Raw genomic sequence first — 27477 nt, 5'->3', positions numbered from 1 at the left:
AGGGAGTCTGAATGGTTCATATGACAACGGTCCCGTCCCGAAAAGCGCTTCGTCTCGGTGCACAGCACGGCACAACTAAAGCACCTTAACGTGTGATGAGTGCTAAGAGTTAGAAGACTAGCTCCTTGACTCAGGGTAAGCTTTGAGGCGAACCACGTGAACGACTTCTGAGTGAGCTGATGGCGGGATGGTCGTGTAACAATTGACAGCATCTAAAAATTTATATCGCCTATACGGCTAAGCATCTCGTAATGATCAATGTAGCATTTCAAAAGCTCTTTGTTAAGACCGCGGTTTCGAACTTTAGTCCACACCGCCCCTTAATCAACAGGATTAAAATGAACTTCATGGTGTCCCTGGTTATATCTGCATGCATCGAAGTGCTGGCGCGCTTGGATGCGAAGTCGTGCCAGCTGTGGAGCTCCTTCCGCGTGCTTGGCGACGAGTTGAGCATCGGTGTGTGTAGACGTCTGGCTGGCGCGGCAGCACAGCGTGTATCTCGGTAATCGCGTCCCGGCATTACACCAGGTGAACCCTTCAAATTCTGGCGGTTTCCTGAATCGTGGAGTTGAGCGCGAAAGTAACGTATGGTTGCACTTCATCCCGGGTTTCGTGCTCGATATCGACATGTGTAGAGAGCACGTCAGCGAAGGTATCGTCAAGGTGCTCCGTGAGCACATTTGTTTGCAACTGGTATGCGGTAGTTTAGCTGTGTGAGGTGTGGCTTAAGCTAAGAATCTCTGACATAAGTTGGGACATGAATGCGTCACCATTAAATGAAATGAAATCTTTATTTGCCATCAAATACAGATGGGGGGGGGGGTTGTGGAAAAAAAGCTGTCCTTGGACAGCTTGACGGGTCCACAATCCCTTATTTTGGCAGAGTGGCGGCATCACATAACATATTCTTGATATGCAAACATATACATACATTTTTAATATAATACAGACTTAGTACTCGTAAACGAAAACAACAGAAAACAACAAAAAGAACAGAAAACAACAGCGGAACTCACTTCTACAAATCCAACCGAAAACAACAGCAAGGCTAGATAACATTACACAGAAACCAAATACATCTGCCGGAGGTCCTTGTAGGTTGCCGTGAAAAGGTCAAGACGGACAGAATTATAATAATTCAAAAGCGTTGGTATTGTGTACTTAAGGCACTGTTTCCCGTAACTTGAACGTGACATTGGTACTGACCAATCCTCGAAGTGTCTTGTAAGGTAACTTGGAGTTCTGTCCTGTAATTGGGATAGGTTACGTATATTGTTGATATTCCTGTGGATTTCTTGTTTATATACATGGCTTAAGCGATATCTATATAGATTGTGAGCTGGAATTACACCACAGTTGCTAAAGAAAGTTGAGGTGGAAGCAGTATAAGAAGCATTATATGTGTGTCGGAGATATTTTTTCTGTAACAGGTGGATGTGTTCAATATTAGTGTATGTTGTGTTTCCCCATACTAATTGACAATAGTTCAAGTGTGACTGAAAGAGTGAATGATAAAGCAAACGTTTGATGCGTGTGGGAAGGATATACCTTAAACGACCTATTACACCAGTTATTTGACTTATTTTCCTTAGAACATGCTTGACGTGATTATCCCAGGACATATTTGCGGAAAAGGTGACACCCAGCCATTTGAAATTCTCGACTAAAGCGATGCATCTTGAGTTTGTTATAATATCTTGATGCGGAGGTATGCGCTTGTTCTTCGGCCTGAATATAATCGCTTTTGTTTTGCTTTCATTTACCTACATTGCATTTACTCTCGACCATTCCTCTAAGGATTTCATTGCACTGTTATATTATTCAACAAGAAGATTAATATCATTGCCAGCAAAAAATACTAGTTAAATGATCAGTTAAAACGACCTTTGGGGCATTTTGTCGAAGGATGATTTACTCCATGATAAACTGTGCTGCATTCGCAGTTGTGGGTGGAATTCAAAGCTCGCGAATCGGCATAGCGCCTGAAGTAGTCCGCCGCAAGTCAGATCTGTTGGTACCTCGACAACGACGTAGGGAAAGGTCCGAGCAGATCAATACCGATTTGCTGGAATGGAGCGAGTGATGGCACGATGATATTGCCACGCGCATAACGCGCCGCGCGGCCTCGCGCTGAGTCGAAGACGACGACGAAGCGGCGGTGGGCTCTCATGGCGCGCTGTTCTGTACTGTGTCGTGGAAGCTGGCTCCTTAATTAAAAGAACGCTCCCAGTCTTGGGTTCTTCCCGACGTCTACCTTCACGGCTCCTCTGGTCGTGACACTGGTGGAGTTGCGGCCGATGCTCCCTACTCCCGAGGACGACTGGACGCGTCCGCCTCTTGTGACCACCCCTGTCCATCGTGCCAGCCGGAGGATCCGAGGCCTGTCCCCCGAGGCCCTTCCTATTGTCAGCGCGCCTTCAACTACCACTCCACTCATGGCGACGCCACTTCCCGCCCTGCCTACGACTGTCCCTGCAGCCAGCCCTACCTATCTCACCCTTCAGACTCCACGCACGCCTAAGCCCTTTCACGGCAGTTTGAAGATGCCGAAGACTGGTTGGCTCACTACGAACGGGTCGGGACCTTTAACTGCTGGGACGACGCTACAAAGCTGCGTAACGTTTACTTCAGCCTTGAAGACTCTGCACGAACGTGGTTCGAAAACCATGAGACTACTTTCTCTACTTGGCCGGACTTTCGACGTCAGCTCCTGAGTACGTACGCCAACAGCGACCGCCGGGAGAGCGCAGAGCGTACACTGTCCTCTCGAATTCAGCTTCCCAATGAGGGTGTTGCTTCAACATTATGTACAGCACGAAAAACGAGACAGGGGAAGAAACACGCAAACAAACAAGCGCTGACTATCAACTGAAAATTTTATTAGGAAACTCGTGGTTATAAAGTCTTCAACCCAGCACGCGCAGGCGCACAAAGCCTGAAACAACAAAACAACAAAAACAGCAAAACCGAAACAGCAAACCAAACCACACGTGTGCATTAGCCTCATTGCACTGCCGCGGGACTATCAAGATATTCCAGTTCTACCTGGTGTAACGCCACCGAAGGTTTTGCAACGCATGGAATGCGCGATGTGGCGATCAGATACGCCTCTACTATTTCCCGGCACTTCTGATCCCTGTGCCTGAAGACAACGTCAGCACGCCCCAAGTCAGGAGTACACACGCTGTCATTTTCCTTACTGCAGTCACGGCAGTGCAGAGCGAGATTAGAAGAAGCGGCAGACGTCCCCAGCGACCTCTCGTGTTCTCTCAGGCGGACGTTGAGGCACCTTCCAGTCTGCCAATAATAAAGTTTCCCACATGATACGGGTATTCTGTACACAACGCCCATGTTGCACGGCACGTATCTGTTGGCGTGTCTGACAGCGCATGCTCCTGCAATGGGCCTCGACTCTTCCATCGTTCTCCTGACCGCGGCACAAATCTTGCCAACCTTATTTCCAGCAGTAAAAACCACTTGTATGCCAAACCTGCCTGCGACTTTCTTTAGACGATGGGAGACCCCATGCAGATATGGAATGGGAACAACCTTTTTGTGGTCGGAACTTTCCTGGGCTTTTGGCAACCCCCTTTGATCTTCACCAAGAGCCTCTCCGCCAGACGCGCGAGGCTCTGTACCGGAAAGCCAGCCTCTTTGAGCCTAGAAACCTGTGCGTAGAAGCTTTCCTCTACCAAGAGTGGGCAGTACTTCTTCAACGATGACCCAAGGCATGACATTGCTATGCCATCTTTAACAAGCCTCGAATGACCAGACTCGTGGCTCAGAAGAGGCTTCTGAGATCGTGGTGCATATTTCCAACACACGTGATCTTCCGTAAAGAACATATTGATGTCTAGAAACTGTATATGTCGACTATCTAGCAACTCAAAAGTAAATTTCAAGCCTTGTCCCTTTTCCTTAAAAAGTTTTAACACGTCTACCGAGGTTCTCATGTCACTCCCTTCTCTAATGAACACCAGGTAGTCGTCCACATACCGGAACACTTTGGTTGCTAGAAACTTGATATCTTCTTCGAGGGCCCTGTCCACCATCCCAAGGAATATGTCGCTGAGGACTGGGGCAATTCTGGAACCTATACATACCCCCGACCGTTGAACGAAGCACCGATCGTCCCACTTCACGAAGGTCGATGCCAGATAAAAGGAAAGCAGTTCAAGAAAACTGTCAACAGCGACACCACTGGCATTCACAAACGCAACCTCATCGTTGTCCTCAGTTATGCACTGTTTCACTGCCTTCAACAGGCTGTCATGTGGAAGCGAGTAGAAGAGGTCCTCTACGTCAATGCTCAGCGCAGAGGAGGTCCCTGGATTCCGCTGCGCAAGGAACTCAATAACGCTACTGGAACCTGGGATTAGGAACGGGTCCACAATCTTCAGAGACCTCAGTTGCTTCTGTAAAAATCCCGACACCTCATACTTCCACGTGGACTTTTCGGAGACGATAGCGCGGAACGGAATGCTTGGCTTGTGCGACTTAGCAGTGAAAAACAAGTCCAGCTGACATCCCTCGGCCGCCTTGACTCTTGCGTACAACCCCTTTAAATTGCATTCATTCAGAAGAGCGAGTGCTTGTCTTTTGACCGTAGCCTCGTTCACCTTTACTTCTCTGAAGTTCTTTTCCACCGCCTCGGAAGCTTTCTGGTTGAACAAGCCTTGTGGAACCACAACGAAAAAACCTTCCTTGTCGGAGAACAAAGGAATCAATCAACTGGCGGCCAGATAATCAACGAGAGGCCTCAGAGTGACCTGGCCCCGTCTGCGTTGCTTCTGGCCTATCACAACCTTTGAACACTCTAGAGCACAGCGGGCCCTGTCAACCTCTGGAGCGAGGCGAGAGATGTGGTGAGCAATCGCCAACCGGTCTAGAGGCTTAGTCGTTGGCTCAAGGCAAAACTTCGGCCCCAACTCCAGTGTTCTTCGGTGCTTCGGTGTTGCCATGTACGTCGAGGATGTGACGCGTCTTTGCCATCGCGCCGATCCGGCCATGCCTGAAGGAAAAAAGATGCGGCACCTGATGCGCGGCGTAAAAGACCAGCTCTTTTCCGGCCTCGTGCGGAACCCGCCCAACACCGTCGCGGAGTTTCTGGCCGACGCCGTGCACATGGAGAAATTGCTGCAGCAGAGATCCCATCAGTACGACCGGCAACTGCGTCAAACGTCGACTCTATCAACGTTGGACCGGTTAGACCATGATCCCAGGACGAATCCGGACTCCCTTCGCGAACTCATCCGCTCCGTGGCCCGCGAGGAGCTGCAGCACCTTCAAGCCACCTTTGCCCCTCGCGTCGATTCCGTCATCAGCGTCATCCGCGAGGAAGTCCGACAGGCACTCAGGGCACAAGACGCTGCAGCTCTGCCGGCGCCGCAACCGACCCCATACGATCCCGCGCCGTACCCGACTCCTGTCCAGCTAGTCACGTACGCGGACGTCGTGCGCCGCGCGGCCCCATCTCCTAGGCCTTCGCCTTACACCGCACCATTGGTCGCGGTGCACTCTGCCCAGCCGACTCCTTACTGGGCGGATCGGCGCCAGGCACCGCGGAAGACTGACCTCTGGCGCACTCCGGATCAACGCCCGCTCTGCTACCATTGTGGTGAGGCCGGCCATCTCTACCGGCGGTGCCCCTATCGCGAAATGGGACTACGCGGTTTTTCTATCGACAGCCCCCGTCCACGCCCTGGAGAGCGCCCTCAAGACATCGCCGAGTATGTCACCCGCCAGCGTAGTTCGCCATCTCCTCCGCGCCGCGAGTCGCGATCGCCCTCTCCACGCCGGTCTTCGCCCTTTGGGTCCCGTTTCGCCTCAGGACAACGTAGTTCCTCGAGCCCTCGTCGGGAAAACTAGTTCCGGCGGCCTTTGGAGGCGAGGCCGCCGAACGCCGTTCCGACGCAAAGCATCCACCGCCGCAGCAACTGAATCGCCCCGACGTCGCACGCCGCATCGCTGCACAGTTTTCCCGACGCGCCTTTCGTATGGCCGCGATGCCGCAACCCCAATCGCCGACCCGCTTCCGCCGCCGCACCGACCCAATCGCCCCGACGCCGAACGCCGCATCGCCGAAGAGTCTCCCCCAACGCGCCGCTTGAATCGCCGCTCCAACAGCGCGACCCCAGTCGCCGACCAGGTTCCGCCGCCGCACCGACTGAATCCTCCACAACAGCCATCGACGGGCCGTGCTGAAGGCAGAGTCTCCTTGGATATCCCTGTTCTCGTCGACACAAAGGAGGTCAGCGCGTTGGTTGATACGGGCGCAGATTACTCTATCCTTAGCGGACGGCTTGCGCCGGCCCTGAAAAAAGTGACGACACCCTGGGACGGTCCCGACATACGCACGGCAGGCGGACATCTTGTCGCACCACTCGGCATGTGTGCGGCCCGGGTTACGGTTCGAGGTTGCACATTCGTTGCCACTTTTCTCGTTCTCCGCGAATGTTCTCGCGATGTCATCCTTGGCATCGACTTTCTTCGCGAGCACGGTGCTATCATAGACCTCCCGAACCGCTTGGTGACGTTTTCTACCACAATGGCCACAGAAGAACCTGCGCACCAGGGTTCTCGGTCCGCCCTGCGAGTGACCGACGATAACGTTACGGTCTCACCACGTGCCAGCATTCTCGCGAGAGTTACCTGCGACGAGCCACATAGGGGACTCCGGGTTGTCGAGCCTAATGTCTCCCTCGTACTCACTAAGGGGGTTGCGGTGGCACGGGGCCTTGGATCCCTTCATGACGGTTGTACAGAGGTCCTTGTCACCAACTTCTGCACTGAGCATCAACATCTGTTCCGTGGCACAGCCATCGCTTACGTCGACCATGTTCAGGAAGTGGCCGAATGCTTTGGTTGTGCGGAGGACACACCTGGAGCTGACGCCGAAGCGGTCACCAGCGTAGACATAAATCCTGGCCTTCCACCCACTGAAAAGAGGCAACTCCAGGACCTCTTGCGGGAGTTCGGTGCGTGTTTCACGTCGTCGTCTAAAGTGCGCCAAACGTCGATAGTTAAACACCGCATTATCACGAATGAAGGAGCCCGACAAATCCATCAGCAGCCCAATCGTGTGTCCCCTCGTGAGCGAGATGCTATTCAAACACAGGTCGAAGAGATGCTCACAGACGGCGTCATCCAACCGTCAAGCAGTCCGTGGTCGTCTCCTGTCGTCCTCGTGAAAAAGAAAGACGGGACACTACGGTTCTGCGTCGACTACAGGAAGCTGAACAGTGTGACCATGAAAGACGTGTACCCGCTCCCGTGTGTCGACGACTCCCTCGACCGACTTCGTCAAGCCAAGTACTTCTCTTCGGTCGACCTCAGAAGTGGTTATTGGCAGATAGAAGTTGATGAGAGGGACCGTGAGAAAACCGCCTTCATTACACCGGACGGGCTGTATGAATTTCGCGTCCTCCCATTCAGGCTCTGCTGTGCTCCTGCCATGTTCCAAAGAATGATGGACACCGTTCTCACCGGTTTGAAGTGGCAGACCTGTCTTGTTTATCTTGACGATGTCGTCATTTTTTCCGCAACGTTCACGGAACATCTGCACCGCCTCAGGACTGTCCTCAAAGCCGTTCGATCCGCCAACCTCTACCTCAAACCAGAAAATTGCCATTTTGGGTTCACCGAATTGAAGTTCCTCGGGCACGTCGTTAGTGCTGACGGAATCCGCGCTGGCCCAGAGAAACTTGCTGCCGTTGCTGCCTTTCCGGTCCCCTCCCACAAAAAAGCAGTCCGATGTTTTCTGGGCCTTTGCTCCTATTATCGCCGCTTCATTAGAAACTTCGCCCAGCTCGCCAGCCCTCTGACGCTCCTAACCCGTGATGACACGTCATTTTCCTGGGGCAACGAACAACAGACTGCCTTCGACGAGTTACGACGCCGTCTCCAATCACCGCCCATCCTGGCACATTTCGACGAAGATGCCGACACGGAGGTGCACACGGATGCGAGCAACGTCGGTCTTGGCGCCGTTCTAGTTCAGCCGCAAAACGGTGTCGGCAAAGTAATTGCTTACGCCAGCCGCGCACTGCCGCGTGATTCTACCAGGAAAAAGAATGTTTAGCGGTAGTCTGGGCCGCCGCCAAGTTCCGCCCATACCTCTATGGCAGACCGTTTTGTATCGTCACCGACCACCACTCGCTGTGCTGGCTGAAAAATTTAAAGGACCCTTGCGGCCGCCTAGCACGTTGGGCATTACGCCTGCAGGAATTCGATTTCACCGTCACTTACAAGTCAGGCCGGAAACACACCGACGCTGATAGCTTGTCACGTGCTCCCGTCAAACCTCCTCCGCAAGACACCACCGACGATGATAGCTTCCTTAGAGCGGTCAGCACATCTGAGCTCGTTTCCAGACAGCGTGCTGACGCCGAGCTCCGTCTGCTCATCGAACATCTCGAAGGTGGGTGCCCTGAGATACCACGAAACCTAGCTCGTGGACTATCGTCGTTCTGCCTGCGGAGAGGGGTGCTTTATAAAAAGAACTCTACTTCAAGTCCGACAACTTACCTGCTCGTCATACCGTCTGATCTGCGCGATGAAGTCCTCCTTGCCTGCCATGATGAACCGAATTCTGGCCACCTTGGAGTTACCCGCACCTTATCCCGAATCCGGCAGAACTATTACTGGCCCAACCTAACTTCAAGTGTCAAGCATTATGTCCGGACATGCCGGCAATGCCAGCGGCGAAAAAAACCCGCGCTCAAGCCTCCTGGACTGCTTCAGTGCATCGAGCCGCCACAAATCCCATTCGACAGAGTCGGCATGGACCTTCTGGGGCCATTTCCTCTCTCGTCTTCCGGCCACAAGTGGATCGTAGTCGCCACAGACTACTTGACCCGCTACGCTGAAACGAAGGCCCTGGCGCGAGGTACTGCCGCCGAAGTTGCCCACTTCTTTATGCACGACATCGTGCTTAGACACGGCGCCCCATCGGCCATCATTACTGACCGAGGCAAGGCGTTTACAGCCCGACTCCTACGTGACATCTTAGCGCTTAGCCATACTGCTCATCGACCAACAACAGCGTATCATCCCCAAACCAATGGTCTAACGGAACGGCTCAACAAAACATTGGCGGACATGATCTCGATGTACGTAGACGTTGAACACAAAGCCTGGGATGAGGTCTTGCCGTACGTCACCTTCGCATATAATACCGCGACGCAGGAAACCACCCAGTTCACCCCGTTCCGTCTCGTGTATGGCAGAGAGGTCGGCATGATGCTAGACGCCATGCTGCCGTACGGCGACGCAGAGCTCCCCCCTGAAGCTGGCCACTTCGTGGAGCAAGCAGAGCAGGCCCGTCAGCTGGCCCGCTTGCACATCAAGGACCAGCAATCCGCCGATGCCCGACACTATAACCTTCGGCACAGGGACGTGCACTACGAGCCGGGCGACCACGTGTGGGTGTGGAGACCAGTGCGCCGCAAGGGATTGTGCGAAAAGCTTTTAAATAGGTATTTTGGCCCGCACATAGTCCTGCGCAGCCTGAACAGCGTCAACTACGAAGTTGTCCCCCATGGAACTGTGGTCGTCGGCCCTCAGCGTCAACGGCCTGAAATCGTGCATGTAGTGCGCTTAAAGCCGTACTTTTCGCGTGACTGAGCGCTGTGTTCACGCTGTTTCGTACCTTTTCCCCTTACCCCACGTGTGAACTTGACTCTCCCTGCATGTCCTCTAGCGCGCACTGTATAGTTCACCTCATCCCCAGTCTTTTTTTTTGTTCCTCCTCCCCTCACTGTACATATCCCATTCCACATCGAGACGATGTTTGCTTTCGCGGGGGGGAATAATGCCACGCGCATGACGCGCCGCGCGGCCTCCGCGCTGAGTCGAAGACGACGACGAAGCGGCGGTGGGCTCTCGTGGCGCGCTGTTCTGTTCTGTGTCGTGGAAGCTGGCCCCTTAATTAAAAGAAGGCTCCCATCTTGGGTTCTTCCCGACGTCTACCTTCACGGATCCTCTGGTCGTGACAATATGAAGAGGTTCTTCGTGCTTCACGAGCGGAAGCTTCCACATCTGACCCAGGCGGCAAGTCGTCCTGTTCGCGCGATCTTCTGACTAAAACCCAAATATCCCAAGGTGGGGTCATTTTGAGAGGCTTCTGCAATTTTCCCGCCTAGATCAGCGTGCCTAGATCCGCCTAGATCCCTAGAGTCCCCTAGAGTCCGCCTAGATCAGCGGACTCGTGGTAAAGTTTTTCTCATCGGAAAAATTGCCTGGAAGGCAAGAAAAGTAGTTAGTACATGCACAAAGAGGTTTGGATATACGCCTCCTTTGCCTTCGAAATGTGAGATCACGTCGATGAGTTCCGGGCCGAATCTCTGCCGCGCTGTCATAACCACATTACTGGCGGTCCTAGGAAGGTGTCTTACTTGTCGTCGTCCGCGTCTTTAAGTGCTGAGTTGATGGTATTACGGGAAAGGCAGTCGGCATCAGTGTACCCGCGACCAGACTTTTAGATTGGTGGAAAAAACAGCGCAAACTTAGACAGAAAACACAGAAAAGAGGGGAGACACTACAAGCGCTGACTCGCAACTAAGGTTTATTAGAAAGAACAGAACACAATATATACAAAAACCACCCACGACTGCGTACTGCGTAATCAAGGACGGTATCGCGGTTTCGTGCCTTAAAGCCGCCACATCTAGGTCGTGCCACCACCGTGTTGCGGAAAGTGTGTCAGAGCAAGTGGTACGATTGAAAAGCAGCGGTTTTCCCGACCACGTCATCTCCAAGGCAGGAGAAAAACTTCTGAGGTGGGTTAAGACAGGAGCCAACGGTAGAGGCCGTGTTGACAGTGAGCGCCGTAGGCCAGCCGTCATTCCGTACGCTCACAGGCTTTCCCATGGGTTAAAGAGCGTGGCAAAGAGGTACGATGTTAGGGTGGTGTTCTCGGCTCCTAAGAAGCTCGCTGCAATTTGCCCACAAGTGGACAAAAAACTGGCGGCTGGTGTCCACAAGAATCGCAAGGCCTGTACAACAAAACATGTGGCGCCTTTCATTCCTTGCAAAAAGGGTGTTGTATATCGGTTGCCACTGTCTCGCGGTAAGGTGTACATCGGGCAAACGGGGCGCTGTGTAAATGTAAGACTCTTTGAGCACCGCAACCTACTCGGCAGTGACTCGCGAGACAACCTTCCCGCACACTGCCGGGTTTGCCAATGCACACCCCTTTTCCCAAAAACTGACGTGCTTTTTTTCCACCAAGATAAGGTGACCCGGGAGCTGATGGAAGCGTTCTTTATCCGAAAAACCGGCAAACGGTGCGTGGGTGATCCTTCAGTGGCCTTATCAGAATTGGAATTTAGGTACTTAAATAACCGGGTGCACATGCGCGATGCTTCTGTTTAGATTATCTTGCACGCTTGCACGTAATCTGTTATGACGTACGCAGTCGTGGGTGGTTTTTATATATAGTGTTTCTGTTCTTTCTAATAAACCTTAGTTGCGAGTCAGCGCTTGTAGTGTCTCCCCTCTTTTCTTTGTTTTCTGTCTTAGTTTGCGCTGTTTTTTCCACCATGAATTCACACCAGCTAGCCCAAATGTCTGCTTTCCTACAGACTTTTAGACAATGAAAAGTTTAACTGAAAAAGACGCGAAGGATGTGCAATGTCGCAAATCTGACACTCACTGCAAATTCGAGGATCTCCACAGAATGCCCGTACTGCCGGAAGGACGGACCTCAGAAATTAGGAAGTGGCGGCTGGTAAAAGGCTTCAGCTGCTCTTCGATAATTTTAGAGCTTATGAGTTTTAGAGCGTCGTCTATCTTACTGACGCCATTCCGTCCAAATGACATAATGTGCTGAAAATAAACAACTTGTATGAGCTGAAACTTGCTACTCATATTAGGAACAAAATCATGCGAAATCCATCAGTGTTAACTAAGTTGCGCCTGCGCAATACGACACGGTATAACTTTCGAAAGAACTTCTTTAGACTACACACCATAGGAACGAGCTATGGTACAAAAACACTGACGTATTTAATGCCTAATTTTCTAAATACACGCACATCGTTTCTTGACATATCGCAGCAATGTAAAGCATTTAAGAGCTTCAAAAATCCCTGCAGAACGTATATACTGTCGAATTCAAAGCATTAAGCATACATATTCTGAAAACAAACTAAACTCTGCATTGGATGTTTTTTTTTCTATTTTATTATTGCGTTACCACTTGTATATTCTTGTATAATATTGTAATTTTTTGTTCATGTCTGATCACTGTACGGGTGACAGGGCGCTCGTCAGGCAGAGAGCATCTACCTTTAGCCCGGTTATCCTAGAGCGTTTGCGCGTGAAAGAATGTTCTAAACAAATAAATAACAAATTGAATTCAGTGGCAAACTTTGTGCCGGCAGAATGGCGAACCAGGGTGGCCATCTTTGTTCGTGATCTGTCGAATAATCACTACTCCACCCAGCAGACCGTCGCCTGTTTCTCGGAATTGCGAAAGCGTCCGACAAGGTTGCACATAACGTTTACTACTAAAACTTTCCTGTTTGAATAAGCCATCCTACTTTTCAAATAGATTGACGAATTTCTGGCTAATCGTTCGCAGTTTGTTCTGGTTAACAATTGCAATTTCAATACCCGACCAGTAACTTCACGCGTCCCACAGCTGTGGTTAATAGATCCACTTCTATTTTTCATTTATATTAACGACTTATCCACCAATGTGTCTTCTAATATTTGCTTGTTCGCCGACGACTCCGTTATTTACCGCACTAGTACTAGTATCTCCGAACAAACAACGCTTCAGGACGACCTTAACCTTGTGATTAGCGGTTTCAGAGGGGCAGTGGTTGCCACCTTCCCCCAACACACGTGTCCGTCTTGTATACCAACATAAGAAGTGCAATCAGGAAAAGAACTGAACTTTCATCTCTTGTTGATTCATGCTCTGCTGATATCTTAGTACTAACCGAAACATGGCTTCATGGGCACATTCTTGACAGCGAAATCCTTGACTCACCTAACAAATTTCAATTTTATCGTTGTGATAGGAATGCAAGGCAAGGCGGTGGCGTCCTTATAGCCATTAACAAAAATTTCGAATCTTTCGCCCTTAATGTCACGACCGGATTAGAGATAATATGGGTATATCTGAAACTAACGCACCGTCAATTCATTATAGGGGCTTGTTACCGCGCACCAAACGCATCGTCGACGTTTGTCTCTGAGCTTCATGACAGTATCAACATCGTAACTACACGATTTCCGACAACACCTATATTTTTACTGGGCGATTTTAATCTTCCTGGCATTGATTGGTCAGTGAGTACTGCTTCTATTAATTCAACTTCCTCTACTTCCAAGGAATTCACAGATTTTTGTTCGTGCTTTAACCTCACGCAAATAGTTACACAACCTACCCGAATAACGGACACCACTGCTAATATATTAGATTTAGTCCTGTGCTCGAGCCCTGAATTATGTTCAGATATAATTTACCTGCCAGGGCTGAGTGACCATCTTGCATTGAATTTTACTATTAACATACCCAAACAAAAGAGAGTAAAGACAACTAAAACACTGCGCAATTATCACCGTGCAGATTTTACCCAAATCAACAGTGAGTTAAGCCTATTTTTAACAAAGTTCCTAGAAGGCTTCGAGCAACGCTCTGTTGAAACGAACTGGACACTCTTCAAGAATAAGGTTACCGAGCTTATCAATCGATTTATTCCCATCCGAAATATCTCATATAATCCAAAGGCGCCTTGGTATAACTCATACATTAGGCGCTTATCTAACCGGAAGAAGCGCTTATACCGGCTTGCTAACACCTCATGTAGTCAGTTTCGTTGGTCTTTACATCGTACTGCAAACGACGCTTATATTTCAGCAGTTAAAAATGCTAAAAAAATGTTTCTTGCAAAGACTTTACCCGATATATTGATAGATAATCCTAAAAAATTCTGGAAAGTTATCAATCCTACAGACCGGTCTAAAATTATTTTAACAAGCGCTAATGACGAACCTGTTCCTGACAATGAATGCTCCACTGTATTAAATGATGTCTTCTCCAGCCACTTCACGAAATCCCTGCCAAACGACTTACCTTATTGTTGCGCCCATAATTATCTGCCAATGTATCCTGTTATCGTCAACCCGGATGGAATCGCCAAAATCATTGACGGCCTGAAACCATTTTCAGCCGCCGGCATCGACTGTATTAACTCAAAATTTCTGAAAAGCACTAAGATATATTCCTCCATTATTCTTTCTAAATTATTTCAGCAGTCTCTAGAAAATAGCGCGATGCCGGCCGACTGGAAGATAGGGAAGGTGATTCCAGTACATAAATCTGGAAACAAGCACTCACCTTACAACTACCGGCATATTTCAATCACCAGCATCCCCTGTAAGATCCTAGAACACGTTCTTTTTTCACATATAGCAAATTTCTTAGAGTCAAACTCGTTTTTTCATGATGCACAACACGGTTTTCGTAAGTCATATTCATGTGAAACGCAACTTGTTCTCTTTACTCATAAATTGCATGCAATTCTTGATCATCGTTCCACTGCAGATTGCATATTTTTAGATTTCGCCAAGGCTTTTGATAAAGTTTGTCACCGGCTTTTGCTACTAAAACTGCGCATGATAGGGCTCGATACTGACGTACTAAAATGGCTAGAGTGCTTTTTAACAGACCGTCAGCAGTTTGTAGCAACTAATGGAACTAACTCACATTTACACCCCGTTCTTTCTGGCGTTCCTCAAGGTACCGTGCTTGGGCCCTTACTCTTCTTAATATTCATTAATGACCTGCCTGATTCTGTTACATCATCAATTCACTTATTTGCAGATGACTGCGTCCTTTTCCGTGAAATAATAACCGACGATGACGTACGCGCAATTCAAACTGACATTAACAACATCTCTTCTTGGTGCAAAGCATGGCAAATGACGCTAAACGTTAACAAGTGCAAATTCCTGCGCGTATCAAGGTCATCTAGCAACTCACCTACGTATCACCTTAACAATGTAGCTCTCGAATCAGTAGCGTCATACAAGTACCTTGGCATTCATATCGCTTCTAACCTTAGCTGGAACAGTCATGTCGAATTCATTGTCAACAAAGCTAACCGCATGCTAGGCTACTTAAAACGGAACTTTCGCTCGGCCCCTTCTAGTACCAAGCTTCTCTTTTACAAAACGTTAGTTCGTTCGCAACTTGAATACGCATCTTCAGTTTGGGACCCGGGCACTACTGATCTCATTAACCAGCTAGAAATGATTCAAAATAATGCAGCTCGTTTCATCTTCTCTAATTATCACCGCACCGCTAGTGTATCCTCAATGAAATCTAATCTCAATCTGCTACCCCTCACATTTCGTCGAAAGCATGCACGGTTATGCCTCTTTCATAAGATATTTTACCATGATGACTTACACGATAAATTGCTCATTCCGCCTTCATATGTATCATCACGCATTGACCACGCTCACAAGGTTGGCATAAATTCATGCAACACTAAATGTTTCTCCGATTCTTTCATACCCCACACATCTAAAGACTGGAACCGCCTTCCCTCTTCCGTTGCAACAATTGAAAAATTTTGGTTATTTCAGTCTGCCGTGCGCAATATAGACCATGCGAGTTCTTCTTAACATTGTATAAAACCTACCTCTTTCCTGTGTGTTCATATATTATTTAATTTCACCACTGTGTACACTCAAACGATTTTCATTGTGTTATATTAAGTGTTATGGGACTTTGTTTAGATCATTTTTAACCAAAATTAACTGTCACTTACAGTATTACTTGTATGTTTTTTGTTGCTGTGCATATCTTTTGTTTGTTTATTGATTAAAACCCACTCCCCTCTGTAATGTTTATACCCTGAGGGTAACAATAAATAAATAAATAAATAAAATAAATAACCGCATTCAGAAATGGTGTGAAAATTGATTAAAGCAGCTTAACCCTCATAAATATAAATGCTTGTCTTTTTTACCGCCGCCCTGATCCGATTTTTTTCCCTGCGTAATAGCTATTGTCCTTTTGAAGTCCGTTCTACCGTAAAAGTATCTAGGTCGCATCCTGTGCAGTGGATTGTCCTGGACATCGCACGCTACTAATATTTTTGCATCCACTAATAAAGTGCTTGGTTTTCTGCGCCATCACTTGCGTGCCCGTGAACGCGTAAAATTATTACCTTATAAATATCTTGTAAGGAAAAAGTAAGAATATGCATCGCTCATTTCGAACCCGCATCAGGCCTACCTCATAAACGCACTTGAATCAATTCAAAACTCAGCTGCCAGATTTATTCACATTCATATTCATTGGACGTCAGTGTGTCGTCACTGAAAGCCGAATCCTATATATTATACCTTTCACTTCATCGGCGTATTGCCAGCCTTTGTTTATTTCGCAGGTTTTTCGACAGTTCACATAGCTGTGCACCCTACATTATCCTACAAGCTCGCATAGCTCAACGCACACATCATCCACTTCACGTCTGCAGTCCACGTGCCCGCTCTGTCACTTTTGCCGCTTCATTTCTTTCCATCGCTGCTGCACACTGGAACAACCTATCCAAAGACATCGCTGTCACCGCTTCCTCATCCGCGTTCGCTGGAAACGCTGCAAACCAGCTTTCGTTCCATTAACACTTTGTAATCCCGTTGTTTGTTCCTACCCCTTATGTAACACCTGTCATAGATTCTTTAAGGAAACAAAATGAAATGAAAATGGTGCACTGCTTCATTGCCAAAATCAAAATCGTTGCACTGCTCTGCCACGGCTTTGTGCAATCGTTAGGAAAAGTAATCACAACTTCCTCTGAAATGCTACTCCTCCATTTGGACACTTTCCTTCTATAGTTTGCCCTTCCTTGTAATCAGTTTTAGCATCCTCCTTTCAGACATCTTCCATGGGCATTTTCGTGATTTTCATGAAAATTATCAGTGAAATTATCAGCGAAATTATGAGTGTTAAACTGTGCACCGTGGGCTCCATTCCTAAATGCCGTTTTCTTCTACTATTTATTAATACAGATCACCGTTTTCCTTTATTCGGGTACTGATAATTTTGCGTACTTCACGCAAAAAGGCCATTTAAAAGTATGCCTAAAATCTTGTCAGTTGTAGTTATCGTATTGATGTAGCAATTGCTGAACGCATAAAGGATTGTGATCAAACACGTTTAACTATTAATCGAGAAATTTTTGAATCAAGGAAGTTTAATATGTAGGAGTTACGCGTTTATTGCTTTGCCAGTCGGTCTGACAATAGCACTGAGCCCGAGCTTGGCCTGCACCTCTAAAAATTTCCAACTGCGTACAGCTTTCCATCTGTCTCTCCTTAACAGGTGTGCCAAATGTCGACACTTCCTGTCGTGGTCCTTATCAGTTCGTTGGATCCCTGAAGTTCCTAACAATGCACTGTGGCGAAAACCCACTCGCAGGTGACCCGAAAACCGTTATCTCCAGCAACATACACGAGAGAATGGGAGTCGTGTTCGAATCTGCTCGCACTGTTTCCCATGTCGAATGTCAGCTCCTCCCTTAGGGGTGGCCAAAGCAGGAATTGGAAAAAATAGGTCAGGCTGGCTCTGTCATACATACCAGAGAAAGCACCACCAGAAAAACTGCCGTTTCTCTACTCACTTTTCGCCCAATGAGCTACGTTGAGACGACCTTGATACGTTAAGCCCTCGTGGCTCCATCTAACGAGAAAGAAAGCAAAAAGTGTCCAGCAGAGACCAAGACAATGAAAGCCGTGCGACAGTGTGTGTCAGCGACGCAGGCCCATCCGTAATCATGCTATTACACGAACGTGTCAAGGCGTCTCTCCATTGACGCTCAGTGGCTTGTGCAGCGAACATGGGCGCATCAGTGCGGATTACGACAAGAATCCTGGTTCATTACCGAGAGCTTGGAAATCCCCAAAGCCGTCAGCAAGAGAAACACAGAGCACGTCTTAACGCTTCCAGGTCTTCAGGTCCCTGGCGAGTACGCTCGGGTGTCTTCAAGAAAGGTCAGCAGAGAACAACGTGGCAGGTGCTAAGCTTTTGACGCAGTAAATGCGTAGAATAGATGAATTTCTTGTTTTACGGCGCTTTTCTAAGCCTGGTATCACTGAACAAGTAAAACGCGTGAGGCCGCTAACATTGCAGTCATGCGGAGTCAACATTTAAGTACTATTCTGCAGGTGCTAAATACGCCTAAGGATATGTTCCTTGTATACATGCTATGACTCGAATGTGCATGCTGCTAATGACCGCTCATAGGGCAATGTCCCGAGCAATGGCACAAACAGCGCCGTACACAATAGTTGAACCCAGCTCACACAACGTGTTCTGAAAAGAACACTGCAGGTATACTCTCTGCTTATGTGTTAGGCCTATATATTGCAGTGGAGCACGATTAACACCGATCACATACTAAATATCAGAGTTTCTGTTCTCAGTGTGACTTCAATATTCAGCTTGAAGTTACTTCAGAAAAGCAAACCAAAATGTTTGCCCTAACAAAGAGTGGTCGGAGGTGCGCTAGCTACAGCTAGATGTTCTAAAACCAGCGTGACGACACGAAGTCGGGAGAATGTGACAGATAAAATGCTGTGAGAGCTGGCGTGTTAGTTGAAGAGAAATCCCAAGCCCTGTTAGCAACCAGCCAAAAAAAGAGACACACCAGCATAACAACATTAACCACTGCAACCAGCTGCAAGCTTTTTTCTTTTTTCGTCATGTGTTGTTGTTGTTTCATACTTCATTCATTTCGTACTTGCTGTGTCATGCCTTGTTTTAAGCATGAAATGCTTTTAGCTCCCGTTGTCGGCAGTGTGGTGACGTCACGCCGAGACCGAAATCCACTCATCCGGGCACTGAAATCCACTCATCCGGGCGCTGAAATCCACTCATCCGGGCACTGAAATCCTCATCCGGGCACTGAAATCCACTCATCCGGGCACTGAATTCCAGTCATCCGGGGACTGAATTCCAGTCATCCGGGCACTGAATTCCAGTCATCCGGGCTCTAAAACGAGAACATCCGGGCACCGTACGAGACTTAACGAGATTTAACGAGACTCTCTAAGCCCTCCTACGCGACCGGCATGCAAGCGCCGGTTGGTCTCCAAACGAGACAAAAAATAACTCCTGCCAGTGCCTTCTCAATGTTTATCAAGATATCAATGGAGCTGTGGGTATGATAATGCACGGAATTATAATTTCCCATTTCTAATAACGCATGCAAAAAGCACATAAATGCCATGTTGGACTTCGTTGTCGTACGTGATCCGGGGGAGAAGCGCTGCGTTCAAAGGGCAAGGCATCGCGCCGAACGGGTGGTGGCGTTCCTCCCTTCCTTTATGGTGCGGTTCGGGTGTCCACCGAGATGGCAGAGAATTACTGCGCCATTTCCTTTCCTCAAAAAACCTTGCGTTCAAATGGCAAGGCATCGCGCTGAACGGGTGGTGGCGTTCCTCCCTTCCTGTACGGTGCGGTTCGGGTGTCCACCGAGATGACATTAGGCCCGTAAACATTTCATGCTTACTCTACTCTCGTTTACGGGAGAGGCAGAGATTTTATTCCTTTTTTTTTCTCTTTCTCTCTCTTTTTTCTGGCCTTTTCTTCTGTTATGTATTCTCACCCCCCCCCCCCCCCCTTTTTATATTGCCTACGGGCGCTGCAGGTATTTCCAATAAATAAATAAATGTTATTGGGTCCAAAGCTAGCTTTCTTATGTTCGTGCCTATGGAACAAATTGAATCAGCGCATGCGTTAAATCGTCTATTTTGAAGATCACGAGGAGAAAACACAAGTCCTGAAAAACGGGAAACATGGGAAACGGGAAAAACGGCAAAAGGTGGGAGCTATTGAGAATTGTTATTTTTGTTCTAAAATCATTTACCAAGGCAACCTAAGTAGCGATAACACCACTACAAACATGTCATGGCGATTCAGGACATTTTAGAGGATACTTAAGGGTTCTCAGCGATGCTCCTACAATTGCAGTAGATAAAAACTACCAATAAAAAAAATTGATGGTTACAACTAGGCTCCGTCTTAAGCGTAGGTCGAGATAAATTAATGAGGTAATGCCGATACTTGCGGCATTGGCCATTCTCGAGTTTACGTTCATAGGCCCTGGGAGTCCTCATACCCTCCTGGAGCAGTTTGCAGCGTTCGTACGCTGCGTCTCTGCCCTGCGATGGCAGGTGCTGCCACCGGTGCGATTTGTGCCCCAAGGTTGCTCTTCCTGAGTACCCTCTCACGACCAGTCATTTCTTTAGCTGCTACCTGCCACAGTGGTCACTTCGCTCACGGCCCGGAGGGCAGGTTGTGATGACATCGCAAGGTGAAGTGAGCTAAGTGGCCTCCTTAGGTTGCTTCTCAGGAAATTTTTAACTCACAACAGGACGACGACGACGCCGGATTTTTTTTGCAGAACTGGAGCCTTAACGCTACGCGCTAAAATGCACGCGCCATAGGTTGCTGCTGCAATTTTCGTGTTTCGTCACCTTCTTGGCGCGCCCATCTAGGCAACCACCTATCCGCAAAAACATGGTGATATAATGCGAACGCCATCGCCGAGTTTCTCCATGTGGTGCCAAACGTAAAACGTGCCAAACGTGATTAGCTTCAATATTCCCGTTGCAGTCACAGCGGCGCCTAAACCGTGAGACACTCGCGACATGCCTTAGCGAAAGAGGAACACAGGAACCTGCTTAAAGCCCTCCTCATTAGTTTCATTTATGGCCATGCCAGCCATACAACCCCTGCCCGGGATACGGTGTTGGCAGTCGGAAGCCTCCTGGTTCTCACCAAATCCGAGAAAAAATATCACCAAGCTCAGCAGACAAACCAAGTTCGACCGGACGTCAAACCAAAAAAATTGGAGGAGGCACGTAAACTCCGCCTTAAGGGTATGAAGCGATAGCGTGTAGGGTAATTCCCCCATATGCAGAAGTACATTTCCTACTTTTCATTCACAAATCCCTGGGAGTCCTCATACCCCTCGTTGCGTCGGTGTGCAGCGGTAGAGCGATAAAAGAAAGATTTGTGGTTGTACCCGGCGTAAGGTATACACGGTTGGGCACTTCTTCGTTGTCCAACACGATTTAGACCGCTGCGCGTACCCAGTAAAGTTTTCCGCAGCTTGCTGAAGAAGCATATGACAGAACAAAGACCATACTTTGGCTTAACCAAGCCAATGACCATACTTAACCGCAATACGTTCTACCCCCAAGCACTGTGTTTGCTTCCTATAATAAGCTTTTATTTCCTGCTCCCACCGCCCGCTTTGGTAACCTCAGCGATCGGGGCGTTGTGCGACATAGATTGCTCTTCCTGAGCGAAAAACAATTCATTTAACTGCCTCCTGCTGCTATGAGCAGTTTGCTCATTACCCTCTGGGGAGGCTCTGATGACGCCGGAAGGTTACGTGACGCAGGAGGCCCACCTGCGTCCTAGATTCCTCTGTGGCCACCACCTTCGAGAGCCATGCCCGTGATTTTCCCCTCACAACGGCGACAACGCCGACATCGGATCTAACGCTTCAGCGTTATTATTCCACGTATAAAGTAAGCCTCAATATTCATATTTAAGAACATTTATAGGTCTAATTGGCTCCGCAGATAGGATTAACACAGGTTTGGTTTGCGACTAAAGGTATGAGTGACGCCATCGTGGAGGGCTCTGGATAATTTCTGCCACCTGGGGTCTCTAACATGCATTCATGTCACACAGTACACAAAAGTCTCCGGTTACATTCTGTCCGCGGCGGTCGCATTTGGATGGGGCGAAATGCTTGAGGCCCGTGTACTGGGCTACGTCAGTGCACGTTAGAGAACCTCAAGTTACTAAAATTATCCGCAGCACCACACTAAGTGTCCCTTAAAACGTGAGTAGCTTTCAGACGTTAAACCTATGAATTTAAATAAATGCGCTATAATCATAGTTGCTGGCCCATTCATACTTACACACGCTTTTAAAAGGGAGAAAAAAGTGCAATTCGAAGACAAAATCACATTTCTAGAATTCGAAAAGTATTAGTTCATAAATCGTGCAACATTAAAAATGCATATATTTCTCGAAAACTTCTGGACCTCCCCCCCCTCTCCCCCCCCCCCCCTCCACGCTTCCAGTTACTATATTATCATGAGGATTGAAACATTTCTATTTACTTCATAAGCGTAGAAATCTCCGTAGATTAAATATCTCGTTTTTGTAGCGTTCCGAGGTTGGCACACAAGAATAGGCAACTTTTGGCGAGTCTCCAGCATATCTGTTTATGGAGCAAGGAACACAGAATCTATTTGGCGCCCCAAATCTTTCAGCTATTTTCTTGGTTTCTAGGCTTCTAGATGACGTTCCCGAACACTAGGGCCAAATAGAATAACAAAAAACTAAAACGTGCAAATGATTTTTTCTGAGGGCCTAAAGGAGTGAGTACTATTCTAACGATGAGAATATCGAATGATACGTTAAGAAAACTACCGTTGATAGCACAAAAATAGTCCGAGTTGGAAACAGAAGGCAAACACCGAAGCAATCGTATTCAGTGACAGGAAGATCTGTAACGAGTGCCGTGGCGTTCCTGCACGCTGATCGGCAAAATCCGATGCAAATAAAATATATTGGCTTGGATATACGTGTTAGCACCCCTTTCTCTCACACTTTCGCTTCGGCTACTAGAGGCGCAAGCGTGGCTTAACCAGCCTTCGGGTTTCAGCGTCCAACCAGAACGTCTCTGTGCTCCAGGAAACGTCGCTGCGTCGCAAATATTTGCAATACCTCTGAACTTTGCGGAACTATGATTGGGTAAGGAGCGCATACAAGAAAACGTAGCAAAGAATGTCTAAATGGACGCGTGTCCGTTCGCCTTCTCTCCAACATTCGACAAGCCGTGAACTGCTCTCCCTGTTCTTCTGCAACAACGACCCTAAGGGCTTGCTGAAAGAATTAAAATGTGTGCGCATATTTCGTCCCGCGAAGGATGCGTCCTACTTTCACAAGGTTCTCCTGCGCTGCTTCAACCCCATTGAAGAATTTATATACGGCCGGAGGCAGTCGCAACAGCCAAGAGAAAGGAGTCTTGTTTCTGAAGCAGTAGCTTTAATTATATCTAAGTTCTCTATGAACAGCTGCGGATACAAAGCCGTCGCAGTTCAATTTTAGATCGGCGACAAGATGCAGAAACAGATGCATGCACGCACACAAACCAGACCGAGAAGCACACATCACCTACATTTACAGCGAGTTTAGTGCGTAACTATATACAGTCCTTATGCTCACAACCTCATGGCTTCTTTTTCAGCCATCCATATCCTTCTCTTTCAACCATGGATTCACTGCGGCAGACCCAGAATTTCTGCTGTAACTAGTGGTTCCATCGTTACAGTCGTGAGCACAAAATGTCAGAAGGTTTGAAAATATTCTTACTCGGCCGAGCGCATTTTATGTCCACGTGTTATACGACCAAAAGCTTCCCTCTGTACTAACCAGTAAGATATCACTTGCCTCTATATTATATGAAAATAGGACACCGAAAAAGAGCAAAGTGGGTAAGGAATCTAATGCGACTTCTTGGTGGGTACAGCCGAAATAACAAGACGCAGACACAGAAAGGAACACGTAGAACGTAGACGAAGCTTCGTCTACGTTCTACGTGTTCCTTTCTGTGTCTGCGTCTTGTTATTTCGGCTGTACCCACCAAGAATTACGAACCAACTAGCTCAGTTTTCTACTCTTTTAACGTTCATATCTAATGCGAGTTACTGATGTCCTAGCTTAGCTTAAATCGGGACTGAATGGACATGGGAAGAGGTTTCCATGTTAGTGGAAGACAACCTGTGGTACCCTAGAGTAGCCAAGCGAATACAAGGAGGAGGCAAGCGCAGCAGGAGAGGAGGGGGGGGAGGTAGCCCGATAGGAGGATGAAGTTAGGAGCAGTGGGGGGGGGGGTAAAATTACCGCAGCTCGTGCTGAAAAGGATTCAAACGTAAACAGTGGTAGAGCCCTCTGCCGTACACTGCTCGTAAGCGGGAGATGATGATACTGGTTTTGAGAGAAAGACAGTGTAGCATAATATTGTCAGTGGACAACGAAGAAGACAGTGCTGGGCTCGTGCACGGAGCGCGAAGAGGACGAAGTGTGATCTGTGCGCCGTTGGCCGGCAGTGGTTCGATTGAGCTGCTGTGAGCTGCTGTCAGCATCCCTCAGTGACTACTTCTTGTGTGCCTACATTTACGTAACATCTCTTGGTGGAGGTGCTGGGTACGAGCCGCCATGCCGCTGACCCGACGAGCCGACGAGCCGACGAGCCGATCCGTCGAGATAGCTACCGAAGCGCCTGCCACGCCAACTGTCGTCCTAGCCCACTCTCGAGACCCGGGCACATTCTGCGGTACCGATGGCGTGGACGTTGAAGACTGGCTCTCGCTGTACGAGCGTGTGAGCACACACAACCGGTGGGATCCCACGATGAAGTTGGCCAACGTCATTTTCTACTTGACGGGCACTGCAAGGGTCTGGTTCGAGACACACGAGGAAGAACTGACCAGTTGGGACCTGTGCAAGCAGAAGCTCACCGAATTGTTCGGTAAGCCATTCGGACGTCAGCTGGCTGCGAAGAAGGAGCTTGCATGCCGCGCACAATCCTCAACAGAGTCATATGTGTCTTATATTCAGGACATTTTAGCCCTCTGCATGAAAGTTGATTCCGCCATGTCAGAGAGTGACAAAGTAGGTCACGTTCTCAAAGGAATTGCAGACGACGCCTTTAACTTGCTGGTGTACAAGGACTGTGGAACGGTTGACGCCATCTTAAAAGAATGCCGCCGCTTTGAACAAGCGAAAAGCCGCCGTATTTCCCCTCAGTTCACGCGGTTGCCGAACACGGCGGCAACGTCGTCCTGCGTAGACTCATCCCAACCGTGCTCTCTGCCAACATCCGACAGCCTGACACGACTTGTACGCCGAGAACTAGAGGCAGTGTCTCCCACAATTTCCCAATTATCGGTACCGGACAGTGCCCCTGCAGTATCCCTTATACAGGCTGTTGTCCGACAAGAATTCGCCAATATCGGGATCCGACCTGTATGCTCCATTAGTTGCCCAGATGCTCGCAATGTGTCTCCCGTGCTCGGTGCCCGACATCCGTACCACACTCGCCGCAGCCGCAACCCGGATGAGTGGAGAACACCTGACGACAGGCCCATCTGTTTTAACTGCTTCCGAGTTGGTCACATCTCCCGACACTGCCGAAGCCGTCCGTCATCGACCTACCGCCGCTATCCTGATTCTTTCTATCCCCGCCGCTCGTCGTCGCCCCATGAACCACAGCTCGCAAGCTCCGACGCTCAGGCCCCTCCAACTAACCGCTCGTCGTCTCCTTACCGTCGTCGATCTCCGTCGCCCCAAACTCGACGCCCATCATCTCCTGGCCCGTATGCTCGATCCCGTTCGGAAAACTGATGGCTGCAGCGTCTGGAGGTGATGCTGCTCCGACGACCGACCTTGGAAATCCTCCTTTGACTCTACAAGCCCGACGGAATATACTTAGCGTAGACGTGGACGGGATCCCTGTTACCGCTCTCATCGACACGGGAGCGCACGTCTCCGTTATGAATGCCTCTCTACGCCGTCGCCTAAGGAAAGTGCTCACTCCTGCCCACTCCGCTGTTGTTCGTCTCGCCGATGGCGGTACTTCCGCTGTCGTTGGAATGGGCACAGCCCGTGTGTCAATCGCCGGCCGCCATACTTCGGTTCTCTTCACTGTCCTCGAACACTGCCCTCATGACCTCATCCTTGGCCTTGACTTTCTTTCCGAACATTCTGCCCTCATTGATTGCGCCACAAGTGTCGTTCAGCTCGCCCTACCTTTTAACGAGGATCCACCGGCTCCAGTTGTCCATCGCCTATGTACCGTGGATTTTGTCCGCCTGAACCCCGAAGCCGTCACTTACGTATCATTCTCTTCCGTCCCACCAGTTCCCGATGGCCAATACATCGTTACTCCAGCCCTTGATGTAACTCTCACACGGAGTGTTGCCCTCGCACATACAGTGGTCACTATGTTTGCCAATAGAGTGTCCCTTCCGATCCTCAACTTTTCATCGCACGTTCAGCCGCTTCCCCAAGGCATGTCGCTCGCCACGCTGTGCCCTGCTTCCGACTGCGTTGTGTCAGCTGTCACCGGCTGTGAACCTCCCTCGCCGAAATGCTCCGCGTCCGACGTACCACCATCTGACCAATACGCAAAAATGATTGCCCCTGACCTCTTACCAGCACAAACTCACGACCTCAGGTGTCTTCTTTCCTCATTTCACGACATCTTTGACTTCGACAACCGCCCTTTGGCTCGGACCTCTGTGGTTACGCATCGCATTAACACCGGTGACGCCGCTCCTATCCACAGACGTCCGTATAGGGTCTCCAGTACTGAACGGAACATCATTCAGCAGGAGGTGGACAAAATGCTTACCAAAGACATTATAGAGCCATCGTCGAGTCCTTGGGCCTCACCAGTTGTTCTAGTTAAAAAGAAAGACGGGAGCTGGCGCTTTTGCGTTGATTACCGGCACCTTAACCGCATCACGAAAAAGGACGTGTATCCTCTCCCCAGAATTGACGACGCTTTGGATTGCCTTCACGGAGCCAAATTTTTCTCTTCCATCGACCTTCGATCCGGCTATTGGCAAATTGTTGTGGATGACCAAGACCGTGAAAAGACTGCATTCGTCACACCAGACGGCTTATATCAGTTCAAAGTTATGCCGTTCGGTCTCTGCAATGCGCCAGCTACCTTCGAGAGAATGATGGACTCCTTGCTTCGAGGATTTAAATGGGTTACATGCCTGTGTTACCTATATTGGCCCATTTCGACCCGTCGGCACCCACTGAAGTTCGCACAGACGCCAGCGAATATGGTATCGGCGCTGTGCTCGCCCAACGTCACCAAGGTCAAGACCGTGTCATTGCGTACGCCAGCCGTCTTCTTTCCACCGCCGAGCGCAATTACTCCATAACGGAGCGCGAGTGCCTCGCCCTTGTTTGGGCGGTCGCTAAATTTCGACCCTACCTGTTTGGCCGCCTTTTCTCAGTTGTGACGGACCACCACGCTCTTTGCTGGCTTTCTTCGCTGAAGGACCCCACAGGCCGGCTTGGTCGTTGGGCATTGCGCCTGCAAGAGTACTCTTACACCGTTGTTTACAAGTCCGGGCGCCTACATCAAGACGCTGACTGCCTGTCTCGTCACCCTGTGGAGCCGCCAGATCCTGGAGACAATGACCTCGGCCCGTGCTTATTCGCTATCTCTGATCTGCTTAACATCGCGGCCGAGCAACGGCAAGATTCCTCCTTGCGTCCCCTTATTGACCGCCTCACCTGTGCCAACCCCGATCCTTCGCTCCAACTCTTTGTCCTTCAGGATGACATCTTCTACCGCCGCAACCTTCGCCCTGACGGCCCTCCGCTCCTGCTCGTCGTTCCTC

At 49.1% G+C, this 27477-nt stretch overlaps 1 protein-coding gene across 1 annotated transcript; it reads left to right on the top strand.

The window, feature by feature from the left end:
* Positions 1–338: 338 nt before the first annotated feature.
* LOC149343906 (uncharacterized) lies at positions 339–25701 on the top strand. Its single transcript, XM_089547099.1, has 2 exons — positions 339–456; positions 24360–25701. Exons 1-2 carry the CDS (start codon positions 339–341, stop codon positions 25457–25459), a joined length of 1218 nt encoding a protein of 405 aa, XP_089403225.1. The 3' UTR covers positions 25460–25701.
* The last annotated feature ends 1776 nt before the right edge of the window (positions 25702–27477 follow it).

This window comes from Amblyomma mixtum, chromosome 5 (assembly GCF_055824585.1).
Source record: "Amblyomma mixtum isolate Tamu chromosome 5, ASM5582458v1, whole genome shotgun sequence".
Lineage (NCBI taxonomy): Eukaryota > Metazoa > Arthropoda > Arachnida > Ixodida > Ixodidae > Amblyomma > Amblyomma mixtum.
Note: the sequence above shows the minus strand (reverse complement) of the source record. Positions and strands in the feature narration are given on the sequence as shown.

Excerpts from the sequence above, each read along its gene's own strand:
- LOC149343906 (XM_089547099.1), top strand. The coding sequence starts at position 339 with ATGAACTTCATGGTGTCCCTGGTTATATCTGCATGCATCGAAGTGCTG. Across the intron at positions 457-24,359 it reads TGGCGACGAGTTGAGCATCG|CCCACTCTCGAGACCCGGGC; the intron begins GTGTGTGTAGAC and ends CTGTCGTCCTAG.